General features: G+C 41.9%; 1 protein-coding gene across 2 annotated transcripts in view; it reads right to left on the bottom strand.

Annotated features, from left to right (window-relative positions):
• Positions 1–6,086: 6,086 nt before the first annotated feature.
• The window catches only part of LOC135577193 (splicing regulatory glutamine/lysine-rich protein 1-like), a 101,329-nt gene continuing 85,460 nt past the window's right edge, over positions 6,087–21,955 (bottom strand). For both annotated transcript variants that reach the window (XM_065045049.1, XM_065045054.1), the window contains one exon: positions 6,087–6,847. In XM_065045049.1, the coding sequence (XP_064901121.1) occupies positions 6,755–6,847 (93 nt within the window). In that variant the 3' untranslated portion in view covers positions 6,087–6,754. The remainder of the gene's footprint in view (positions 6,848–21,955) is intronic.

Genomic DNA, 21,955 nt, shown 5'->3' with positions numbered 1-21,955 from the left:
ATACATTAAGGCTGCATGTTATAGAAAGGAAAAATAGGTTTTATGAACCAAAGTGCCACTTACATGTAAGTACTTTGAAAGCAAAATATACCTATTTAAAATGTATTTAAGTGTTCCTGCAAAGGCAAAGCAGCTATAAAAGGAATTAAACATTGTATTATCCAAGTCTGGTACAGAAATGCTATAACATGGATAATGTGGCAGAAATAGAAATAATAGACATCAAAGAAGGGTTTTGGGGAAAGGAGAAAAAGCTCTATGTGTGGGAATGGCAGGACGTACAGCTCCAGCCACCTGGATCAATACTAACATGACCATCTGGACAATCAAAGAAGACTAATACTAACAGGTTTAAATCACAGCAATCAGTCAAAACACAAAGTGGTCTTGGGCAGGTTATACCTCTGGGGAGTCACGTTCTCATGCATCTTGTGGGCGGTCTTCCAGCCCAATAATTCACACGCCCAGGCCCAACATTCACATGCCCATACATTCTTGGGGGCGGTCTTCTAGCCCAAGATATCATTCTCACTGAGCCTGGGCTATCACAAACATACAAACTTAGAATCATAGAATCATTTCAGTTGGAAAAGACCCTCAGGATCACTGAGTCCAACCATAACCTAACTCTAGCACTAAACCATATCCCTAAGAAACTCGTCTATACACCTTTTAAACACTTCCAGGGATGGTGACTCAATCACTGCCCTGGGCAGCCTGTTCCAACACCTGACAACCCTTTCCTGTGGAGGGGTTTTGATAGATAAAGATTTGTTGCTGAATTAGTCTGGCTCAAAGGAATCTCAAGGCCGCTTCAGGAAGCTGAGATCAGAATCTGCTGTGAGAAAGAGGGGCGTTCTCAATCAACAGGGTCCTGGCGTGGCGTGAATCATCGGACGTATCATCAGTGAGACTCCAGTGCATGGACAGCCCATGATACTCATTTAGTGAATCCATGCTCGGAGCGTGGATGTGTGATTAGAATATAGTTGCGTATATAAGGAGGCTTGTTTCTGTAATAAATGGCTCTGCGTGATTCACATTGAATCGGAATGCTGAGTCCTTTATCATTCCAACAAATGGTGACCCTGACGTGATACTCTGAATGGCGTACCACTACGATCGGGGAAAAGCCTGGAGCGGCCCAGCCGGGAGAGGCTTCAGCTGGACTGAAGACCGGACGGAGGCATAAGGACGCCCCGGGAATAAAGTCGTCGACTTTATTTTTTAAACATTAACTTTGGGACGATAAAGGGCAGGAATTATGGAATAAGGTCAGCAATGGAAATGATAAAGAAACTAAATCATTAGCGACTACATGGAAGCTTATAATTTCCACCTTAAAAGACTTTAAGGCTGAGCGGGCTGCAGTTGCCGGAATTTTTTCAGCGTTGCAGCCTGATAACAAACCTAAAAATGACTGAAGTTTACCCGGATCGTGTTTTTGACCCCCTCCCCACTCCATCCCCTGTTGTGCCGTCGGCACCCCCGATGATACAGCAGTCTGGGGTGGAGGGAGGAAAACTACTGAGTGGATGAACTCCTATACCATTACCTGACGCTAGAGAGATCAAGATGTCCAAAGGACTGGAATCAGACAATTTGTCAAAAGAACTGGTGAAAGCTGAGAAGGCTAAAGTCATAAATAAGTGTAATATCAGTCCTTTTACTGATTCGTGTCCGCCTTTACTGCCTTCTACCCCTCTAACTCCTACGAGAGAGCAGAAGGAGTTGCCGGATAAGAACTGGGCAAAAGAACTGTGTGAAAGATCAGATCAGCTATTAGCGAGTGAATCCAACAGTCAGCAATGCGGTCATGCTGATCGTGACGGGAAAGGGGATGCGCTTGGGGACTCAAGTTATATGAATAATTACGATGCTAGAAAGTATTGCTGAGAACGTGCACTGTTCCGCACCCCCCTGTTACTAATGATTCTCCAGCACCGTTCAAGTCTGTGTTATCTGATGACTCGGAAGAGGATGAGAGTTGGAAGCATTTTTCTTGAAAAGTTAAGTATGTGTACGAGTTGCCCCGAGATCAGATAAGAACCATGAAAAACTCAAGCAAAATTAGACCTATGCAATGTAACAGCTATAGATCATTTAGGACAGAACGATGGGGATTCGTTGAAAGGGGCAGGTATCCCACAACTCCTGGAAGAGATACTAATTGACACACCACAACTACAGGCACGATAAGTTTCTGAAATCCTGAGGCAGTCAACAGACCTTGCATATCAAGCTATGAGAGAGGTGCCTGAAACCAACAAAGCAGCCAAAACATTTGCAACTATTAATCAGGGTCCCAATGAGAATTACATGCAATTTATTGACCACCTTCAAGAGGCCATCAATAAGCAGGTTGAAAACTTAAAAGCTAAGGAAGCACTGGGGTTGAAATTAGCAGTAGAGAATGCTAATGTTTGCAATCAACATGTTATTTGCGAGTTTTACAGTACATATTATGTGCTCCTGTGTATTGCCTCTCTGAAAATCAAGCAGCTTGTCAGGAATGTGAGTTAATTGTTTTACTAGTTGTTTTTAAGTGCGCCGTAAAACCTTCTACCCGCTTTTCCCACTCAGCTGCAAGCAGCCCTGTGCCTTCCTCCGCTCTTCCCCCCCTCCCTCCCTCTTCTCAAGGTTTTTACTTGCAAGATGGGGTCAGGAATAATTGTTTTCAGTTGTGTTCCTAAAAAGTCAGTATTGGGAGGTGTTTTAAAACTTAGGAAAGCACTCGGAATTATGAGGAAGGAAGATCTTGTTAAATATTGAAAACAGTGTTGGCTGCTGTATAAGTTAAATGATTGGGAAAAGTGTCCGGAGAGTAGAATCTTGAAGTATAACACTTTGTTGCAATTAATGTTGTTTTTAAGGCCAGAAGAGCAGGACAAAATAAATCTCTACAAGAGATCATTAAATAATTTCAGACAGTTTTACAGCTGGAATGGTTTGAACTTCAACAAGCTGAGAGAGAGTTAACTGATAACACACAGGTCAGAAAACTTGTTAAAGTCTGCAAGATGTTTTCCTTATTAGCCTGTTTTCTTTGTGGATATCTGTTTAAGCATGTTGCAATTTTGGTAGGTCTTTGTTATATGGTACGATAAGTTCACAGTCTGTTAAATCATGAGAATCCGTTGACTCAAAATGTGTATTTTGTGATAATTCAGAAGATCATGAGTAATTTAGTTCTTTACTGCATGATTATTTTTTTTTTTATTTGTAATCTATGTCTTTGTAAATTGCACTAGCTGGTTTTCTTAACAGCACAGCTTTTGGCGTGCATAAATATAAATTGCTGCAGAACCTGCAAGTCTTTAACATCAGGTCATAGGCCATACTTGTATTTGGTCTGATCCTACATACTTGCACAGTTTTTGTCGATGGTTCTGGGAAGTCTCATAAAGCTGTAGTGGTTTGGTGTGAAGATAGCAATTGGCATCATTCTGTAAAAATTATTGAAGGTTCAACCCAATTAGCAGAACTTGACACAGCTTTACAGTACTTAGAGCTTTTTAAGGAGGAACCTCTAAATTTAATTTGTGATTTTGAGTACGTAGTCAAGATCCAACGTATGTATCTGGTTCTGAACTTTTTTGTTTGTTTGTTTGTTTGTTTAAAAAAAGGGGGGAAGTAGGGGAAACACCACAAAACCAATTGTCAAAAGCATTGTATGTAATGAAATACTTTGCAAGCATGACCCAAAACCATGCTAAATCAGAAAGAACCTACATTAGTTATGGTCAAATCACCAGTCAATTAAAAAGGCCACATCAATTGATAACCTGGGGAAAAGGTTATGTTTGTGTCATTACAGGCCAAGGATTGAAGTGGATTCAACAAAGATTCAACGGATGCAGAAGGACAGGAGGGAGATAAGTTGTGAGGACTGTTTCAGATGTAAACCATGGATCCTAATTCAGTGTTATAGATGCTCACAGACCTGGTGGTCTAGAAGCCTATTAGCAAGCAGGTGGTGTACCTTCTGTGGAGAATGGCAATTTGAGCAAACAGCAGCAGATCCAAAAGGGTGATATTATGATCAGATAGTCAATGCATAGATAAGGTAAAATTATGAGATATCCCTACCATAGTAATCTAAGTTTAGCAACTGATCAAGTTTTAGAAGGGATATTAAGGTTAAGCTATTGATCTTTTAAATAGGTTAAGATAACTTTTACGATATTAATTCAATTATTAGTATATGCTGATGGTATTAAGTATGTTACCCTATAAACTGCGCAGTTATAAATCTTTTAGGAATTTAAGAGAATATATTGTATTAACTTGTCTGGTTGTTTTGAATCTATTAAAATAGTGTGTTAATAAGGTTGTCATAGTAGAATTAAGGTTTTAAGAATAGGCAGGTAGTTGTTTCATGTTCTTAAGTAAGGTTTAACTGCATTATATGTAATTGTAATTATGTTGCTAATCACGTGTTCTATGTTGCAGTATATTTCAAAAATGATTCACTGTGCAGTTAAAAGGGCCTGACTAATTCAAGAACAGAAAGGGGGAAGTGTGGAGGGGTTTTGATAGATAAAGATTTGTTGCTGAATTAGTCTGGCTCAAAGGAATCTCAAGGCCACTTCGAGAAGCTGAGAACAGAATCTGCTGTGAGAAAGAGGGGCGTTCTCAATCAACAGGGTCCTGGCGTGGCGTGAATCATCGGACGTATCATCAGTGAGACTCCAGTGCATGGACAGCCCATGATACTCATTTAGCAAATCCATGCTTGGAGCGTGGACGTGTGATTAGAATATAGTTGCGTATATAAGGAGGCTTGTTTCTGTAATAAATGGCTCTGCGTGATTCACATTGAATCGGAATGCTGAGTCCTTTATCGTTCCAACACTTTCCATTAAGAATTTTTCCTAATATCAAATCTAAACCTCCCCTGGTGCATCTTGAGGCCATTTCCTCTTGCCCTATTGCTTGCTACTTGGGAGAAGAGACCAACACCCTCTATGCTACAACCTCCTTTCAGGTAGTTGTAGACAGCAATAAGGTCTCCCCTCAGCCTCCTTTTCTCCAGGCTAAACAGCTCCAGTTCCCTCATCTCCTTTCATGATATGCTGTCATTTTGATACTGTTGTCTTATTTATTAATAACAAAATGTGGCAATTTTCTTTCTAAATACAAACAAGACATAACTCTTTTTAAGATCTGTCTTCCTGTTTATCTTAAGATACCATGCAAGACTTGAGTTGTAATCTGCAAAAGACAGTGAATGGTGTCATACAAACACATCTGTACGCAGAATTTCTAGAGTTAACACTCTAGCACTTCGCTTGTCCAGAAGACCTTGAAATCAATTGCATTACATACATCTTGGTTTTATTTTTGTGGAAAGAAACACTTCCTTTTTAAGCGTGTCACACTGACACAGAAGTCAAGGAGTTATAATTTGTCTGAAATTATTTCAAAGATCAGTGAATTTTAATTTTTTGTTTAAACTGGAATTACTACAAAACCTGCTACTACAAAGTGAGAGTTAATTCTAAGTGGAGCTATTGCATTGAATTTCAGCGTATTAAGTAATATATATCAGTACTAGCATTGTATGCACAAATTGATCCAGGAAGAAATACCTGGGAGCTTGTACCCCGTGCTTCTACTGTGTCAGCAACCAAAAGTTCTCAGAGGTGCCTCAAAGCAAGCAGGGAGTCTGCTGCTCCCCAGCTGCCTCCATGCCACGTCCCCACCACCAGCGAACTGTCCCCAGCTGTGTGCCACAGGAACAGCCCAGCAGGAACCATCACAACATCTCTGGGTTTCACCAATCGGATTTACCTTTATGGTAACAATCACGCAAACACCCAATCCACATGTTACACAGTAACAGAAAATTCTGCTAGTACAAGAGGATGAAGAACACATTTGGGAACTGAGAGGATTTCCTTCAGGAGCACTGCTGGCTGCATCGCCTGCCACTGCTTTCTAGGCAGGAAGAGCACAGAAACCCACAACAAACTGTAGAATCTCCTGTTGGTTTGTATTTCTAGCAGAGATGGTGTAAGTAAAATCATTTAAAGCAAATTAAGATATAGAGTAGGTGCTTTCTATTTGAACACGTGTAATGCAAATGCTTTTGAGAACTTTTATTTTAAAATGTTAAGTGCGATACAGGGAATTGACAATTAACTAACACTTAAAGAACTGACGCTTGAGAACTAACCCTACCCCACATCACTAAAGACACTTAGAGAGCTAACCCTTTAACCCACATCACTATTACCTAGCCTTGCTTAACTCTGTGTAACTTATTGTATGAAAAACAGGACTTCACTGACGCCTTGCAAAAATAATAATCCTTGGGTGCATCCTTGGGTGAACTAGATACCAGAAACTTGGGCACAGGACAGGAGATACGCCAGTTTTAACCAACTCAGCAGTCTGAGACCTAACTAACTCATCACACTGGACCAAAGGTGACCATGTACAGAGACCCTGGTTAACGATCACTGCATAGCTGCAACCAGGAGGAGCCAGAGGTGGAGACTATGGAAATGGTCTCCCAGAACTCACTGTAATAAGAACCACCTTCTCGGGGACAGGTTATGAATATGTATAGGTCTTCCTAAAACTTTCATGAATATGTAACACTTTACTGCATTTAACCAAGCTCACAGCTACTGTAATTTTACACACGTATTAGGTGAAATGATTCCCCGTGTGTCCGGCGTCGTAAATAAATACATACCTTCTTTATAACCTCAAGGGTTGTAAGGTCATTCCGCGCCTCAAAAGTACATCACAGGTGATTGCCTAAGGCTTTCCACACCACTTGTGTGCCATAATGATGTTTTGTTAAGAGGGTGAAGAGAGGAAAAGTTTTTTTGCAGCCCTGCAAACAAACAGAAATACAGATTTCTGTTAACACTTCTTCCCTGTTTCCTTATAGCTGAACCTCATTTGAGAAAAGCAGCATCTGGCTCCTCCCTGTCCCCAAATGCTCCCCAGACCTGTGCAACTCCTCACCCTGCCTGGCTGCTGCTGCCTCAACCCCTCATTCCTTCAGGGACATCCTTCCTCCTGCTCCCGTGGCTTCTGGAGGTGGCTCCAGCCAAGGACATGCACTGGAGCCAGCTGGTGCTGTCACAGCCTCTTGCTGGTCCTGCTTCCAGCAGCACATATCCTCCAGAGCTGCGTCTGACCTGAGCATTCCCCTGAACACTCCCAGACCTACCACACTCATAGGGAAACAAGGATTAAGTCAATGAACAATAAAGGATAGCTAATTACACAACCTACACAGTATCTACAAACCATCTGCTTTGCAGATCAAATAGCTAAAGGGTAATTTCATTCACTGCCCACAATTACAACCCTACGGTTGCATAAAGAGTAAATACTTCAACTATCTCCCCATTGAGCTGTGATGCAGAGAGCAAGTTTCAGCTTGTATACCTTCAAATAATTTACAATAGATTCCTTTTTTTCTCTTTATTAATGAAATAATCACAATACAAATCAGAATATTAAATTAGCTATAGTGTTGATTTAAGGTTCACAAAAAAAACCTACATTTCACTTAGAACACTTAGATCACAAGTATTTTATAAGTAAAAGGCTTCACTACATGGGGGAGGCGAAGGGTGGGAAAGACTTAATTTTAATTATTCCTGGAAGAATGGATCAACCACTCTCAAATAAAGTAATAGCTCACAGTTTTATTTTCTCCACTAAAATAAAGGCATACTTAAAGTAAATTTAAAAGGCATTAAACAGGAAGTTGACTGGTCTTCAATTGCTAGTGCTAGGTAAGCACTTTGTTAAATGCTATGCAAATTTAAAAAGGATGTGGAAGATCTGTAAGAGATGACTATGGAGACATTTGCGAAAAACAATAATTTCTTTTTCTTTTGTAACCACATCTTAAAATTGCAATAATAGGAGGAAAGCACATGTATATTAAAATTATGCCTAACTTTTCTGTTATAAATATGTCTAGTTTAAAAATACTGAAACACTAAGAATGGATTTTCCCTGACTTTTCCCAAAGTGATGTTTTCTTTGTTTGTGTGAAAGAGAGGGATGCAGTGAGAAGGACTAGGACATTGAAGATAGACCCAGAACTCCCAGCTCCCTGTGCCCCGAGGTGTGCACAGGCGGCTCAGTGCCAGTGGGAGCAACAGCAAAGCAGCTCACGGAGTTGGGCTCCCAGCCCTGCTCTCCAGGCAGCCAGGGATGACTCACCAAGCCCAGGACAAGCCTGTGCCACAGTCACCTGCCCCGCCACTGCGGAGCATGGCCAGACTGGAAAGACATGTCCTCCCACCTCTGAGTGTTTGGACAGCAGTGGAACCTCTGTGAGATACCATTCAAAGAGCTTCCTCCCTAGCTTTTCCTTTTGATTATAGTGTTGGGGGTTTCATTATTAAAAAAGCAATAAATTAATTCACTGTGAAACTGAAGAGTCCTTCCCTCTTCCTGGAATGCATGTGTCTCTCCTCTGCCTCAGCAGACAAGTGAGTGAGGCACCAAGGGTAGAGAGGAAATAGGCAGCGAGTGGGAAAGGAGCAAAGGTGCAAGCAAAGGTCTGGGAAGGTCAGAGGCGGTTTTTGGCTGCCCTCAACCACCTCCTCCCTCCCTATGCAAACCTTCCCCAAACAGAATAAATGAATATTCTGTTTAGATAAAGGACATTAAAGTTATCCAACGTATCCAGACATATCTCAGGCTTTAGGTAAGGCAGCTGAGAATCAGAAAAACTGCCAAGCAGCCCAGGAAGGCTGGGTGCTGGCGGTGCCTCCAGCTCCCCTTGCACCTTCCTTAGGTACAGATCTGCACAGGAAGATCTGCTCAACTGTTGCTATGTGTTTACTCTGTCTTCACTAGCATTTGAACTGCCTTATTGTCAGCAATATTTGCAATCAAGATAGGAACAGCAGCAAGCAATATCTACAAGTCATGCCCAGAACTCCAGCTCAGGTCTGGCTTTCTGTGCACTTGCACGAAGCTATGCTAGGCTCAGTATTTTTCCCTCCCCAATTAGTAAAGTTTAAACCAGTTCAGATTACTTTTGGAGTGACAGTACATGTCATATTCATAATAATTTGCTGTCTCATTTTCATTAGAGAAAAAAACCCTCACAAACCTAACCAAAAATTCCAAACCGCACCAACACAAGTTACTCAAATGTATATGGTTTTTTTTATACAAGACAACAAAATCGTCTCTTTCTGCAGCAACTCTCCTAAGTTGTTTCCCCCCAAAGCAAGCCTGGCTAATGAAGTTACTGTTCAAAGCTCGTTAGTCCAGCAGCTCGTTAGTCTATAGCACACAGACACTGGGGCGAGCCCAGCAGTGTCCAGGCCAGGACTGGGGCTTCCCCGCCACCACGGCCAGCCAAAACCTCCCATGTTGCCCATAAAACCCCTCTGCTCATGGGGACTGCTCTCTTTAACTAGGATGTAAATAGCTTAAAAGGAGTGCAGAATCCAGTTTTAACCTAGACTCACTGATCTGATTGAATAATATGAAAGTTAATGAGAGCAATACAAAATATGTCTGATAACAGGCTCACAGGTAATTTTTCCAGACAAGTACTGCAAGCTCTGCTTGCTTTTTAGGCATCTTTTCTATATCATATTACAATAACTACATTCTGGAAATAAACCAAATTATTCTTGATTACACTTATAACAACTTCATTAAGCTCACAGAGATCCCTGAACTAGTCAGTGCTTTCTTGCACCAAATAAATAATCAGATAAATGCTTGCAGAACTTGCTCATTTTCAGCATGATTAAGGAAAAAAAAAATTAATACAGTACTCACAGAGTCCCGCATTTTGGAACTGCTTTAGCCTTTCATCTGTTATAAATATATTTAAATAAACTACATAAAGTGAAGTGGAAGTGCATAAAGTTCTTATTTGTTTCCTGTTTTGTTAATATGCAGTACTTCTTTCACTGATGCTTCTCTCACAGTGCATGCAGATTTCCTATACTAAACACCTGACATAGTTTACTAATTAAAATTACTAATATTTTTACATAGTACATGCTATCATTCAATATAAAAACATCCCAAAATGCATTACAGATGTTATATTGCTAGTACATAAAGCTGCTATAAAAGCATATAATATCACTTTTCTTGTTTACATTTTGTGACTGAATTCATCCATCCATTATAAAAGGACACTGCATTACTATTAAAAAACAAAACACCAAAAGATGTGTTATACTGTAGACATTTCAAGAAAAATTAGAACAAATTATCCTCCTTTACAGATGACTACTCTCTCATGAACCTTGCTCCAGCTGTGTTTTATAGAACTTCTACTACTATTACTGCTATTTATCCGTAACATCTAACAAGATGAAAGGAAAAAAGACATCATTTTTACTGGAAAAGGCCCATCAGCTCTTCTACCTTAATTAAAAATATTAATAGCAACTTAATTCAGTAGCACTACAGCACTTTACAAGCAATTTAAACAAAAGAAGAATGTTACTGCAATCTGTCTTTTCACAGACAGGTTACATTCAATTGCATGTAATACTGTAACATTTAACCAAGACATTGTGGAGGCCAACAGCAGGACTGAAGGCCTCCCAGAGGACTTTGATCTTGATCAGGTCAGGCTGTACCCTTGAGAATGCTGAAGCAAAAGGATAGACAACTTTGAGAAAGTTGGAAACCACGAGACAAGGATGTGCAAGAAGATGTACGTGATGACTTAAGCATACAACAAGGATCAACAAAGGCCAATCAGTTTGGGTTAGCAACAAGCAGATACCAATCAAATTATAACACACTGATATATGTGATGTAAGCCTAAGATATAAAGATATTGTCTCAAAGTAAAGATTTTTGCTATTGCTGCTTGAACTTCTGTGTCGTGTCCATCTCTACTGTGACAAGACACTACGGCAGCTCAGTGCCAACAATAAATTTTTGCCCCCAAAACACACTCCTCCCATTTTAAATGTGATGGACAAGACCATATGAATGTACCTCCATAAACTAAACAAGTGCATTTATTAGGTTCCCACGTTTTTATCTTAGTGAACATATTACTTGGCATTTACCTCAAAAATACAGTTATTAGTTAAAGGGGAAAATGTTATCATCCTTGTCTTCTCCTAATCTCTAAACACCAAGTTATCAAAAATAAGAATGCTGAAAAAATTGAAAAGCTAGTTAATGAAACAGTACTCCTGCAAATCCAACCACACCTTTTCCTTCAAACAGACAAATCTTGAATCAATGACTAATATAAAATTAACACGGAGCAGAAGGTCATTTTAAAATAAAAAAAAAGTACAAAGGTCTACAGGGCAAACACAAGCTCTTCAGAAACACCATTCTTCTTTAGTGAGGTATTGATGCATTCTGAAGAGTCAGCTGGGAGGGGAACAGGACTAGAGAGGACTTAATTCCTAAACTATGTTTTTCTGTGGCATTTAGTATTTCTACCTTCCACAGAAATTACAATCACCTAAATATATTTCTTTTTCTGAAACAGCCTAGGTTTAGCGTCAGTATTCATTTCTTCCAAGACTTCATTTCCCAGCTGTCCTAGCCTTAGAGATGGAAGTTGCATTCAGTAATTTGTATCTGTGGACACACATCATTAGACCACTGCAGTGCCCTGGATACAGGTGAGTCCACTTCATCCCCAAAACTCATCAGCCAGTAAACATCCACATGCCACAACACCCACCCAGATGTGCTCAAATCGTGCATGTGCTACCTTGCTCCTGCTTGTTTCCTTTTTTTTCTTTTGATCAGTGGGGGAGAATGGGGAGAAATGCAAAAAGTTACCAGCTCCACCAGCTGTGCTCCCCCTGCCCGGACAGAGGACCCTCCGCCAGCCCCCCAGGACCTGGCTCATGGCACAAACTGCCAACTCAGCAGTCACACAAAGGTTAAAAACAATTCACACACGTAAATCACATTCAGGGAACTCAGCGACAGGAAGAGAGAGAGTGTTGCATTGCTGCATGCTGCATCTGGAAGGCACAGTTCATGTTCACGGTTTGCATGTCAAAGGCATCGATCTCGAGGAGGTGGCTGGATACCAGCTCTTGGAGCAAGCTTTGGTTCCATCATTGCTGCACTTTGTTGAGTTTTGTTGAAGTTCATTCTTTATTATTCTTAAAGATGCGGTCTGGACAATTGAGTAGTGAGGTGGACTGCGAACTGGCTGAAGGAAAGAAGCCAGAGAGTCGTGGTAAATGGGGCAGGGTCCAGTTGGAGACCTGTATCTAGTGGACTGCCTCAAGGGTCAGTACTGGGGCCAGTATTATTCAATGTATTCATCAATGATTTGGATGAGGGAATAGAGTGTACTATCAGAAAGACTGCTGATGACACCAAGCTGGGAGGAGTGGCTGACACGCAAGAAGGCTGTGCTGCCATCCAGTGACACCTAGACAGGCTGGAGAGTTGGGCAGGGAAAAATTTAATGAAATATAACAGGGGAAAGTGTAGAGTCTTGCATCTGGGTAGGAACAACCCCAGGTTCCAGTATAAGTTGGGGAATGACCTATTAGAGAGCAGTGTAGGGGAAAGGGACCTGGGGGTCCTGGTGGACAGCAGGATGACCATGAGCCAGCACTGTGCCCTTGTGGCCAGGAAGGCCAATGGCATCCTGGGGTGTATTAGAAGAGGGGTGGTTAGTAGGTCGAGAGAGGTTCTCCTTACCCTCTACTCTGCCCTGGTGAGACCGTATCTGGAATGTTTTGTCCAGTTCTGGGCCCCTCAGTTCAAGAAGGACAGGGAACTGCTGGAGAGAGTCCAGCGCAGAGCCACAAAGATGATTAAGGGAGTGGAGCATTTCCCTTACGAGGAAAGGCTGAGGGAGCTGGGTCTCTTTAGCCTGGAGGAGACTGAGGGGTGATCTTAGTAATGTTTACAAATATATAAAGGGTGAGTGTCACGAGGATGGAGCCAGGCTCTTCTCGGTGACAACCAATGGTACGACAAGGGGTAATGGGTTCAAACTGGAACACAAGAGGTTCCACTTAAATTTGAGAAGAAACTTCTCCTCAGTAAGGGTATCAGAACATTGGAACAGGCTGCCCAGGGGGGTTGTGGAGTCTCCTACTCTGGAGGCATTCAAAACTCACCTGGACACATTCCTGTGTAACCTCATCTAAGTGTTCCTGCTCCGTCAGGGGGATTAGACTAGATGATCTTTTGAGGTCCCTTCCAATCCCTAACATTCTGTGATTCTGTGATTCTGTGATACTTACTGAATATTGTTAGTCTGGCGTTTAGTATTATGCAGCAATTACCATCACAGAGTTCACATCATGGGAATATTCTCACCCAGAATCAAATCTCCCTGAGGTATACATCAGACTCCTCCATCCTCTAGCATTACCCACCAAGTGCACCCAGGTCCCTGAGCAAAAGCAATCCTAAGGATAGGTTTGCCTTTGCCCAAGGCAGGAATAACCCAGCCTGTTTTTTCCAACACATTCTTCATTCGCACCACAGGGACTTTATCCCCCTCTACAGTGTGTGGAAGCTTTGATTGGGCAGGGCCAGCTCAATTGGTGGATCCCCTGGTGTTAATTAACCAGGTGGCCTTTGCTAAATTTGAATCCTAATTTCTAAAAATTCCACCATCCATTGCTCTTAGTGTCGTCTTTAACAGTCCATTGTATCATTCGATTTTCCCGGATGCTGATGCATGATAGGGGATGTGATATACCTACTCAATGCCATGCTCTTTGGCCTAAGTGCCTATGAGGTTGTTCCGGAAATGAGTCCCATTGTCTGACTCAGTTCTCTCTGGGGTGCCATGTCGCCATAGCACTTGCTTTTCAAGGCCCAGGATAGTGTTCCAGGAAGTGGCATGGTACATGGCATATGTTTCCAGCCATCCAGTGGTTGCTTCCAGCATTATAAGCACATAGTGCTTGCCATGTTTGGTTTGTGGGAGTGTGCTATAGTCAATCTGCCGGGCCTTCTCATATTTATACTTCAGCTATCACTCCCCATACCATGCAGGCTTTAACCGCTTGTCTTGCTTGATTGTAGCACGTTTCACAATTGTGAATAACCTGCGCAATAGTGTCCATGGTCAAGTCCACCCCTCGATCACGAGACCATCTATATGTTGCATCCCTTCCTTGATGACCTGAGGTATCATGGGCCCACTGAGCTATAAACAATACACCTTTGTGTTGCCAGTTGTCCTGGTTTTGTTAAAAAACAAGTTTCTCTTTTAGTGAATTTGCCTGTCAGCTGAAGACTTCATATTAGCTGCATTTTCCTGGAGAACCATATACATGTTTTGGTAAACATAGCAATGGAATGCAAAGTTATTGATAAGCATGGATGGACATCTCACGAGAGGGGCAATGAGAAACAGGTGACCAAGAAACTGACCAACTGTGTATAACATTCCATTCACGGGAATACTTCATATAGAAGTGGGACATCACGAGGATCTTGTCCCTTTTTCATCCCTTTTGCTTATGGCCAACATTAGGAGAGGACCTTGCTAGTCGTCCCTACGAACTGAGGCCTAGTGACAGACTGAATCCAGCTCCGGTTGGCTGCAGAGTCTAATCCAGGACTTTGGTTGCCGGCTCTGCAGTTGCTGAGACTTTCAAGATTGGTTTTGTATATTTTGTATTATTTTCTCTATTCTTATTAGTAGCATTAGTAAAATATTTTTAATTTTTCCAACTCTCTTCTCTCTGTCCTTCTTTTCCTCCAAATAGCCTGTCCTTAGTGGGAAGGGGGGAGAGGGAGGGGCAAAAGGGGGAAGTGGGGGGAGAGAAGGTTAACAATACATCTGCCAGGGTTTTATTGTCACCCCACAATCTAAACCCTCAACACCTGTCCAAATCTACCTGAGACACTTCAGTCCTGGCATCTTGATCCGCCTGATGGTTGTTTTGATGTTCTTCAGTGGACCGACTTTTAAGCACATGGGCATCTATGTGGTGCACTTTTACAGGCAGGTTCTCTAGTTGGGCAGCAATATCTCGCCACAATTGCCTCTGCACTGCCAGTTGCTCCTCTTCCATTGCTGTAACCATCCCCACGGGACATTTGCCACCATCCATGAATCGGTATAGATATAAAGCACTGGCTATTTTTCTCATTCAGCAATGTCTAAAGACAGCTGGATCACTATTACCTCCGCAAACTGACTTGATTCTCCTTGTCCTTCAGTGGCTTCTGTGACTCGCTATGTGGGACTCCACACAGCAGATTTCCACATCCGATGCTTTCCCACAATACAACAGGACCAATCAGTAAACAAAGCATATAGCTTCTAAGTCTCAGGTAGCTCGTTATACAGTGGGGCCTCTTCAGCACGTGTCACCTTTTCTGGCAATACTCTGAAATCCTTACCCTCTGGTCAGTCCGTGATCACTTCTAAGATCCCTGGGCGATCAAGGTTCCCTATTTGAGCCCGTTGCGTGATCAGTGTGACCCACTTACTCCACGTGGAATTAGTTGCATGATGAGTAGAAGAGACCTTCCCTTTGAACATCCAGCCCAACACACCAAGTCAGAACAGAAATTAAGAAAGTAAAACCAATACAGTTTTATTTATTTCTTCCTTCCTAAAGAACTATAACAGTTTAAACAAATTTAAAGCAACTGGGCAGCGGGGGGGTGGGGGGGGGGGAGAAGCTAATGGTTACATGAAAGACTATACCAACCTGGCCATAATTTTAAAAATATTATGGAAAAAGTAGGAAAAACCAGCAGACCAACCTAGGTGGAAAAGAAGGATGCTTCATGATGCAAACTGTTCTCCATTTAATCATCCAGAATTTCCAAAACCTGTAACCCAAGGTATACTTTGATCACAACATGGCATTAAAAGGATCCTTAGGCAGGAGTTAGCAAGGGTCATTAAAAGAGCTTTAAATTAGATTTGAATGGGGAAGGGGAGAAAACCAGGTTCAGCAGAGATTAACCCAGGGGCAGCACACCAGTGTTTGGGGGATGAGGTGCTAGCGAGGTCCTTCAACATGCCATCTCAGCAGAGGCAGAGGATGGAGAACCATGTGGCAGCAAAGACACAAGGGTTATTGATGTGTTAAAAACCATGTAAGTGCCCAAGAATGGCCACACAGGAATTAGGGCTTCTCCCCTGAAAAAGGTGGTGGGATCAATGGCCCAGCAGAAGTGCATCTATACAAATGCATGCAGCATGGGAAACAAACCAGAGGAGCTGGAAGCCATTGTATAGCTGGAAAACTACGATGTAGTTGCCATCACAGAAACATGGTGGGATGACTCCCACAACTGGAATGCTCCATTGGATGACTATAAACTTTTCAGAAGGGATAGGCAAGGGGGAAATAGTTAGTGACCTGCTATACCACTTAGACATGCACAAGTCTATGGGGCCAGATGGGATCCACCCAAGGGTACTGAGGGAGCTGGCAGAGGTGCTCACCAGGCCACTTTCAATTTATCATCAGTCCTGGCTAACCAGAGAGGTCCCAGTTGACTGGAAGTTGGCAAATGTGATGCCCATCTACAAGAAAGGCCAGAAAGATGATCAGGGGAACTACAGGACTGTCAGTCTGACCTCCGCACTGGGGAAGATTATGGAGCAGATCACTGTGAATGCCACCATAATGCACATACAAGACAACCAAGTCAGCATGGGTTTATGAAAGGCAAGTCCTGCTTGACTAACCTTCTATGACAAGGTGACCAGCTTAGTGGATGAGGGAAAGGTTGTGTCTATTGTCTATCTAGACTTTAGTAAAGCCTTTAACACTGCTTCGCACAGCATTCTCATGAAGAAACTGGCTGCCCATGACTTGGAAGGGTGTACTTTTCACTGGATAAAAAACTGGATGCCTCAGCCCAAAGAGTGGTGGTGAATGGAGTCAAATCCAGTTGGCAGCCAGTCACATGTGGTGTTCCCCAGGGATCAGTATTTGGGCTAGTTCTGTTTACTATCTTTATCAGTGATCTGGACAAGGGGACTGAGTGTATCCTCAGTAAGGCTGCAGGTGACACCAAGTTGGGTGGGAATGTTGATCTGCTTGAGGATAGGAAGGTTCTACAGGGGGATCTGGACAGGCTGGATCAATGGGCTGAGGCCAATTTTATGAGGTTCAACAAGGCCAAATGCCAGGTCCTGCACTTGTGTCACAACAACTCCGTGCAACACTACAGGCTTGGGGAAGAGTGGCTGGAAAGCTGCCTGGTGGAAAAGGACCTGGGGGTATTGGTCAATAGCTGGCTGAATATGAGCCAGCAGTGTGCCCAGGTAGCCAAAAAGGCCAATGGCATCCTGGCTTGTATCAGAAATACTGTGATCAGCAGAACTAGGGAAGTGATCGTCCCACTGTACTCAGCACTGGTGAGGCTGCACCTCGAATGCTGTGTTCTGTTTTGGGCCCCTCACTACAAGAAAGACATTGAGTTGCTGGAGAGAGTTCAGAGAAGGGCAACGAGGCTGGTGAGTGGTCTGGAGCACAAGTCTTATGAGGAGTGGCTGAGGAAACTGGGGCTGTTTAGCCTGGAGAAAAGGAGGCTGAGGGGAGACCTTATCACTGTCTACGACTATCTGAAAGGAGGTTGTAGCATGGAGAGTGTTGTTTTCTTCTCCCAAGTAGCAAGTGATAGGACAAGAGGAAATGGCCTCAAGTTGTGTTAGGGAAGGTTCAGATTGGATATTAGGAAAAATGTATTCACAGAAAGTGTTGTAAAACACTTGCACAGGCTGCCTAGGGATGTGGTTGAGTCACTATTCCTGGAGGTGTTTAAAAGATGTGTAGATTAAGTTCTTAGGGACATGGTTTAGTGTTAGATTTAGGTTATGGTTGGACTTGATCTTAAGGGTCTCTTCCAGACAAAATGATGATATGATGGGACAAGTCAATTTGAACTGAAGCATCTTGATGATTTCCCATACCATTAAAATCAAGTTCCAAAACCTCTGATGCTTGAATGGAGCCATTAGGACCATATATGACAGTGAGCTTGTGACAATGGCTATTCTCTATTTCAGTAATCTTCCTTGGTGAAATAAATTGATTATATAATTAGATTAGTTATTTCATCAGAGTCATTCTGCGGAAACTCCTACTGTCTTCACACAGGCAAAACTTTCAGTGAACTGTATGAAAAAACTTCCAGTACAGTCTATCTTGCTGGTTGCTTAGTCCCAGGGCACTCAGGAAGCCATTTCAAGTCTTGTACTCTAAAACACAATGTTGTTCTAGCCATCAGGAGAGTTCTCTAATCAGTGCAACCAGTTTAAGACCTGATTTTCAGGTCTGATAAACTCTAAAAATTCCAGCAGAAGTGTCTACCACTCCAAAGAAGCTCTCCAGTTGGTCAAAGCTGGCCCAACAAGAGAGTGAGAGGCCTTGAATTTAGGAACGGAGATTGATGCTTATCTACCTCTGTAAAGCACTTAATCTTAGATGAATAGTGTTGTGTAAGAGAAGATGATAATAATTATCATTATTACTCAAGTTTTTACTTGCATTAAAATAAAGCTATTTCTTCCTACATGTATCTCTACAGACATGGAATTCCAATCATGTTCTATTATGTAGCTGCAGATATGATTTCACACTGTATACAATGGTGGTATCTGTTGGACAGACTTCAGGAGCTAAATAGATAGTTCAGTGAGTCATCCCCACAAAGCTTGTGCAGAAGAGGTGTCATTTGAATATAAGTGCAAAAATGCTCTTCCTTATTATGCTCTCTCTGTGATTCCATCATGTATCTCTATGATGCAAGGAGTCTGAACTGGTTTTCCAGCTTACAACAGGTTCTCATCCATGAACTCTGTAGGCGTTAATGGTTTCCAGTTATTTTAGAAGACCCAGTTTATTACTGCTATCTCTAGTTTATGGAGCATTTTATCAACATTATTTTGTGGAGAAAGAAATTGATCAACTGTACCCTAAGCACCAGGTGTGGGAAAGCAATATGTGTGGTTCCAGCCACTTGGATGATAAAGGAAGAGCAACACTAACATAACTATCTGGACGGTCAAAGAAGAAATAATACTAACATAATTAGACCACAGCAACTAGTTAAAATATAAAGGGCCTTGGGCAGGTTGTAATGAAGTATGTTTTTCATAACTGTAAAGAGTGATAGCCCAGACTTGTGAGGTATCTCAGGCCGGATAACTGCCCCCAAGTACATGTGATGTGTGAATGTTGTTGGGCTTGGTCTGTGAATGAGTGGGAATGTAACTGAAACAGAGTGTGGTGTGTTTTTAATAACAATTATTGAAAAAACATCTTGTTTAGCCTCTTAGTCCAGCCCATATCTGTAAAACCTATAAATTGTCAATGGCTAAGGGTCTCAGCCTGGCTCAGCTCTGCTCAGCTCTGCCTGGCTCTGCTCTCACTGCTAAGAAGAACTCTGTGTCTGTGCGTTTCTGTCTGCATCTCTGTGTGTTGTTCCTTATCGCCGCATCAGGCATTTCTTAGATGAACATCATTTAAAATTCTCTCATTAATAGTGAAGGATGAGTCACACTCACACAAATATTTCAATCCATATTAGACAGTATGAGTTATAGAATAGCCATCCTTGCAAAAAGCTCAAAAAAATTGCAGTCCTCCCCCCCTTGATTAATTCAGTGAAGCCCTGTAACAAAACCTGTTTTATTCACTTTCCTTATTTATATTCACTCTCTCTTTATTAATATCTTTCTATGTCTGTTAGGATTAGCAGAAGTCAACCTGTATTTCACTGTGGGTTTTGCATTGTTCTTTCTTAGCACTTAAAATGCATTGGTTTGCCACAAAGCACCGTACCCATTACCACTCACCCTTGTTACTTCTGCTCCTTTCATTTGTTTAACTTCAGTCAGGTGACTTTGCCATATTTGAATGTAGGAGAACATATATGATCCTGCTATTAGTGGAGCTGTTGGTACTCGCAGTACCTAGTAGAGGGGCTGAAACGAACAGCTGTTATGGACAATAAAGTCCGCAAATCATATACAATCATTATCAAGTAGTCATCTGAACACAGCCTCATGTGTCTGTTTCCCAAATCTAAGAAATATCCACACTCCTTACCTATTTGGTTAATGCAAAAGGAATTCTGTTTTTTGCATTGTTGAAACTTGCCACTTGATATTGGAATACATTCTTAAATAAATGTGGTTCTGTTGTACATAATTTTAATGCGCTTTTCTTGCTTTATGTTTTTTTTGCTACTGACTAATTACTTGCTGTTTATATTTATTTTAGACTATGGAAATGATGTTAGACAAAAAGCAAATTCAAGCAATTTCCTTATTTGAGTTCAAAATGGGTTGTAAAGCAGCGGAGACAACTCACAACATCAACAACACATTTGGCCCAGGAACTGCTAACAAACGTACAGTGCAGTGGCGGTTCAAGAAGTTTCACAAAGGAGACAAGAGCCTTGAAGATGAGGAGTGTAGTGGCCGGGCATCAGAAATTGACAAGAACAAATTGAGACCAATCATCAAAGCTGATCCTCTTACAACCATATGAGAAGTTGCTGGAGAACTCAACATCGACCATTCTACGGTCATGTGGCATTTGAAGCAAATTGGTAAGGTGAAAAAGCTTGACAAGTGGGTGCCTCATGTGCTGACAAAAAAATCAAAAAACTAACAGTTTTGAAGTGTCATCTTCTCTTATTCTACGCAACAACAATGAACCATTTCTTAATCAGATTGTGATGTGCAATGAAAAGTGGTTTTGATGCGACAACTGGCGATGACCAGCTCAGCGGTTGGACCAAGAAGAACCTCCAAAGCACTTCCCAAAGCCAAACTTGCACCAAAAAAAGGTCACAGTCACTGTTTGGTGGTCTGCTGTCGGTCTGATCCACCACAGCTTTCTGAAACCCGGTGAAACCATTCAATCTAAGAAGGATGCTCAGCAAATTCATGAGATGCACTGAAAACTGCAACGCCTGCAGCCAGCAATGGTCAACAGAAACCGCCAAATTCTTCTCCAGGACAATGCCTGACTGCACGTCGCACAACCAATGCTTCAACAGTTGAACGAATTGGGCTACGAAGTTTTGCCTCATCTGCCATATTCATCTGAACTCTTGCCAACCAAATACCACTTTTCATCTTGACAACTTTTTGCAGGGGAAATGCTTCCACAGCCAGCAGGATGCAGAAAATGCTTTCCAAGAGTTCATCGAATCCCAAAGCAGAAATTTTTATGCTACAGGAATAAACAAACTCATTTCTTATTGGCAAAACTGTGTTGATTGTAATGGTTCCTATTTTGATTAATAAATATATGTTTGAGACTAGTTATAATGATTTAAAATTCACGGTCCAAAACTGCAATTACTTTTGCACCAACCTAATAAATGGTCAGGATTGCGGCGATTAGAAACGACGCACACCGGGATGCAGACAGAGATGCACAGACAGACAGAGATCTTGTTCAGGAAGGAACGCAGAGCTGGGCAGAGCAGAGAGCTGAGCCAGGCTGAGGCCTTCTTTATTAGTCAGTGAAAATGTATAGGATTTACAGATACAGACCTGGACTAAGATGTTACATAAGATGTTTTTCCAATAATTGTTATTAAAAACACACCACACTGATGTTATCTTTGTTTCAGTTACGTTCCCACTCATTCACAGACCAGGCCCAAGGACATTCACACATCATACATATGGGGGCGTTTTTCCGACCCAAGATATCATTCTCACTGGCCTGGGCTATCACTTCTTACACTTATAAAAACCATACTTCTGTATAATCTGTCCAAGGCCCTTTAGATGGAACTGCTGTTCCCACATGTCCCCCTTTTTGTTTTTGAACATCTGGCTCACAGTGAGTGCAGCAAGGACCCTGGCTTTATTCTTCTTTTAATTCTGTATCATTCTCCAGATGATTCGGAAGACTACAAGAAAAAACATTACACAAGCACATCCAATTCCCACAAGAACCCATATATGCAGATTGAGGCCTGAAAACCAAGTTTTTGGGTCTAATCACTTAATGCTATTAGATAATGTTAGCCA

Source organism: Columba livia, chromosome W (assembly GCF_036013475.1).
Source record: "Columba livia isolate bColLiv1 breed racing homer chromosome W, bColLiv1.pat.W.v2, whole genome shotgun sequence".
In the NCBI taxonomy this organism is placed as follows: Eukaryota; Metazoa; Chordata; class Aves; order Columbiformes; family Columbidae; genus Columba; species Columba livia.
The sequence above is the reverse complement of the archived record's forward strand: the minus strand, read 5'-3'. Positions and strand labels throughout refer to the sequence as shown.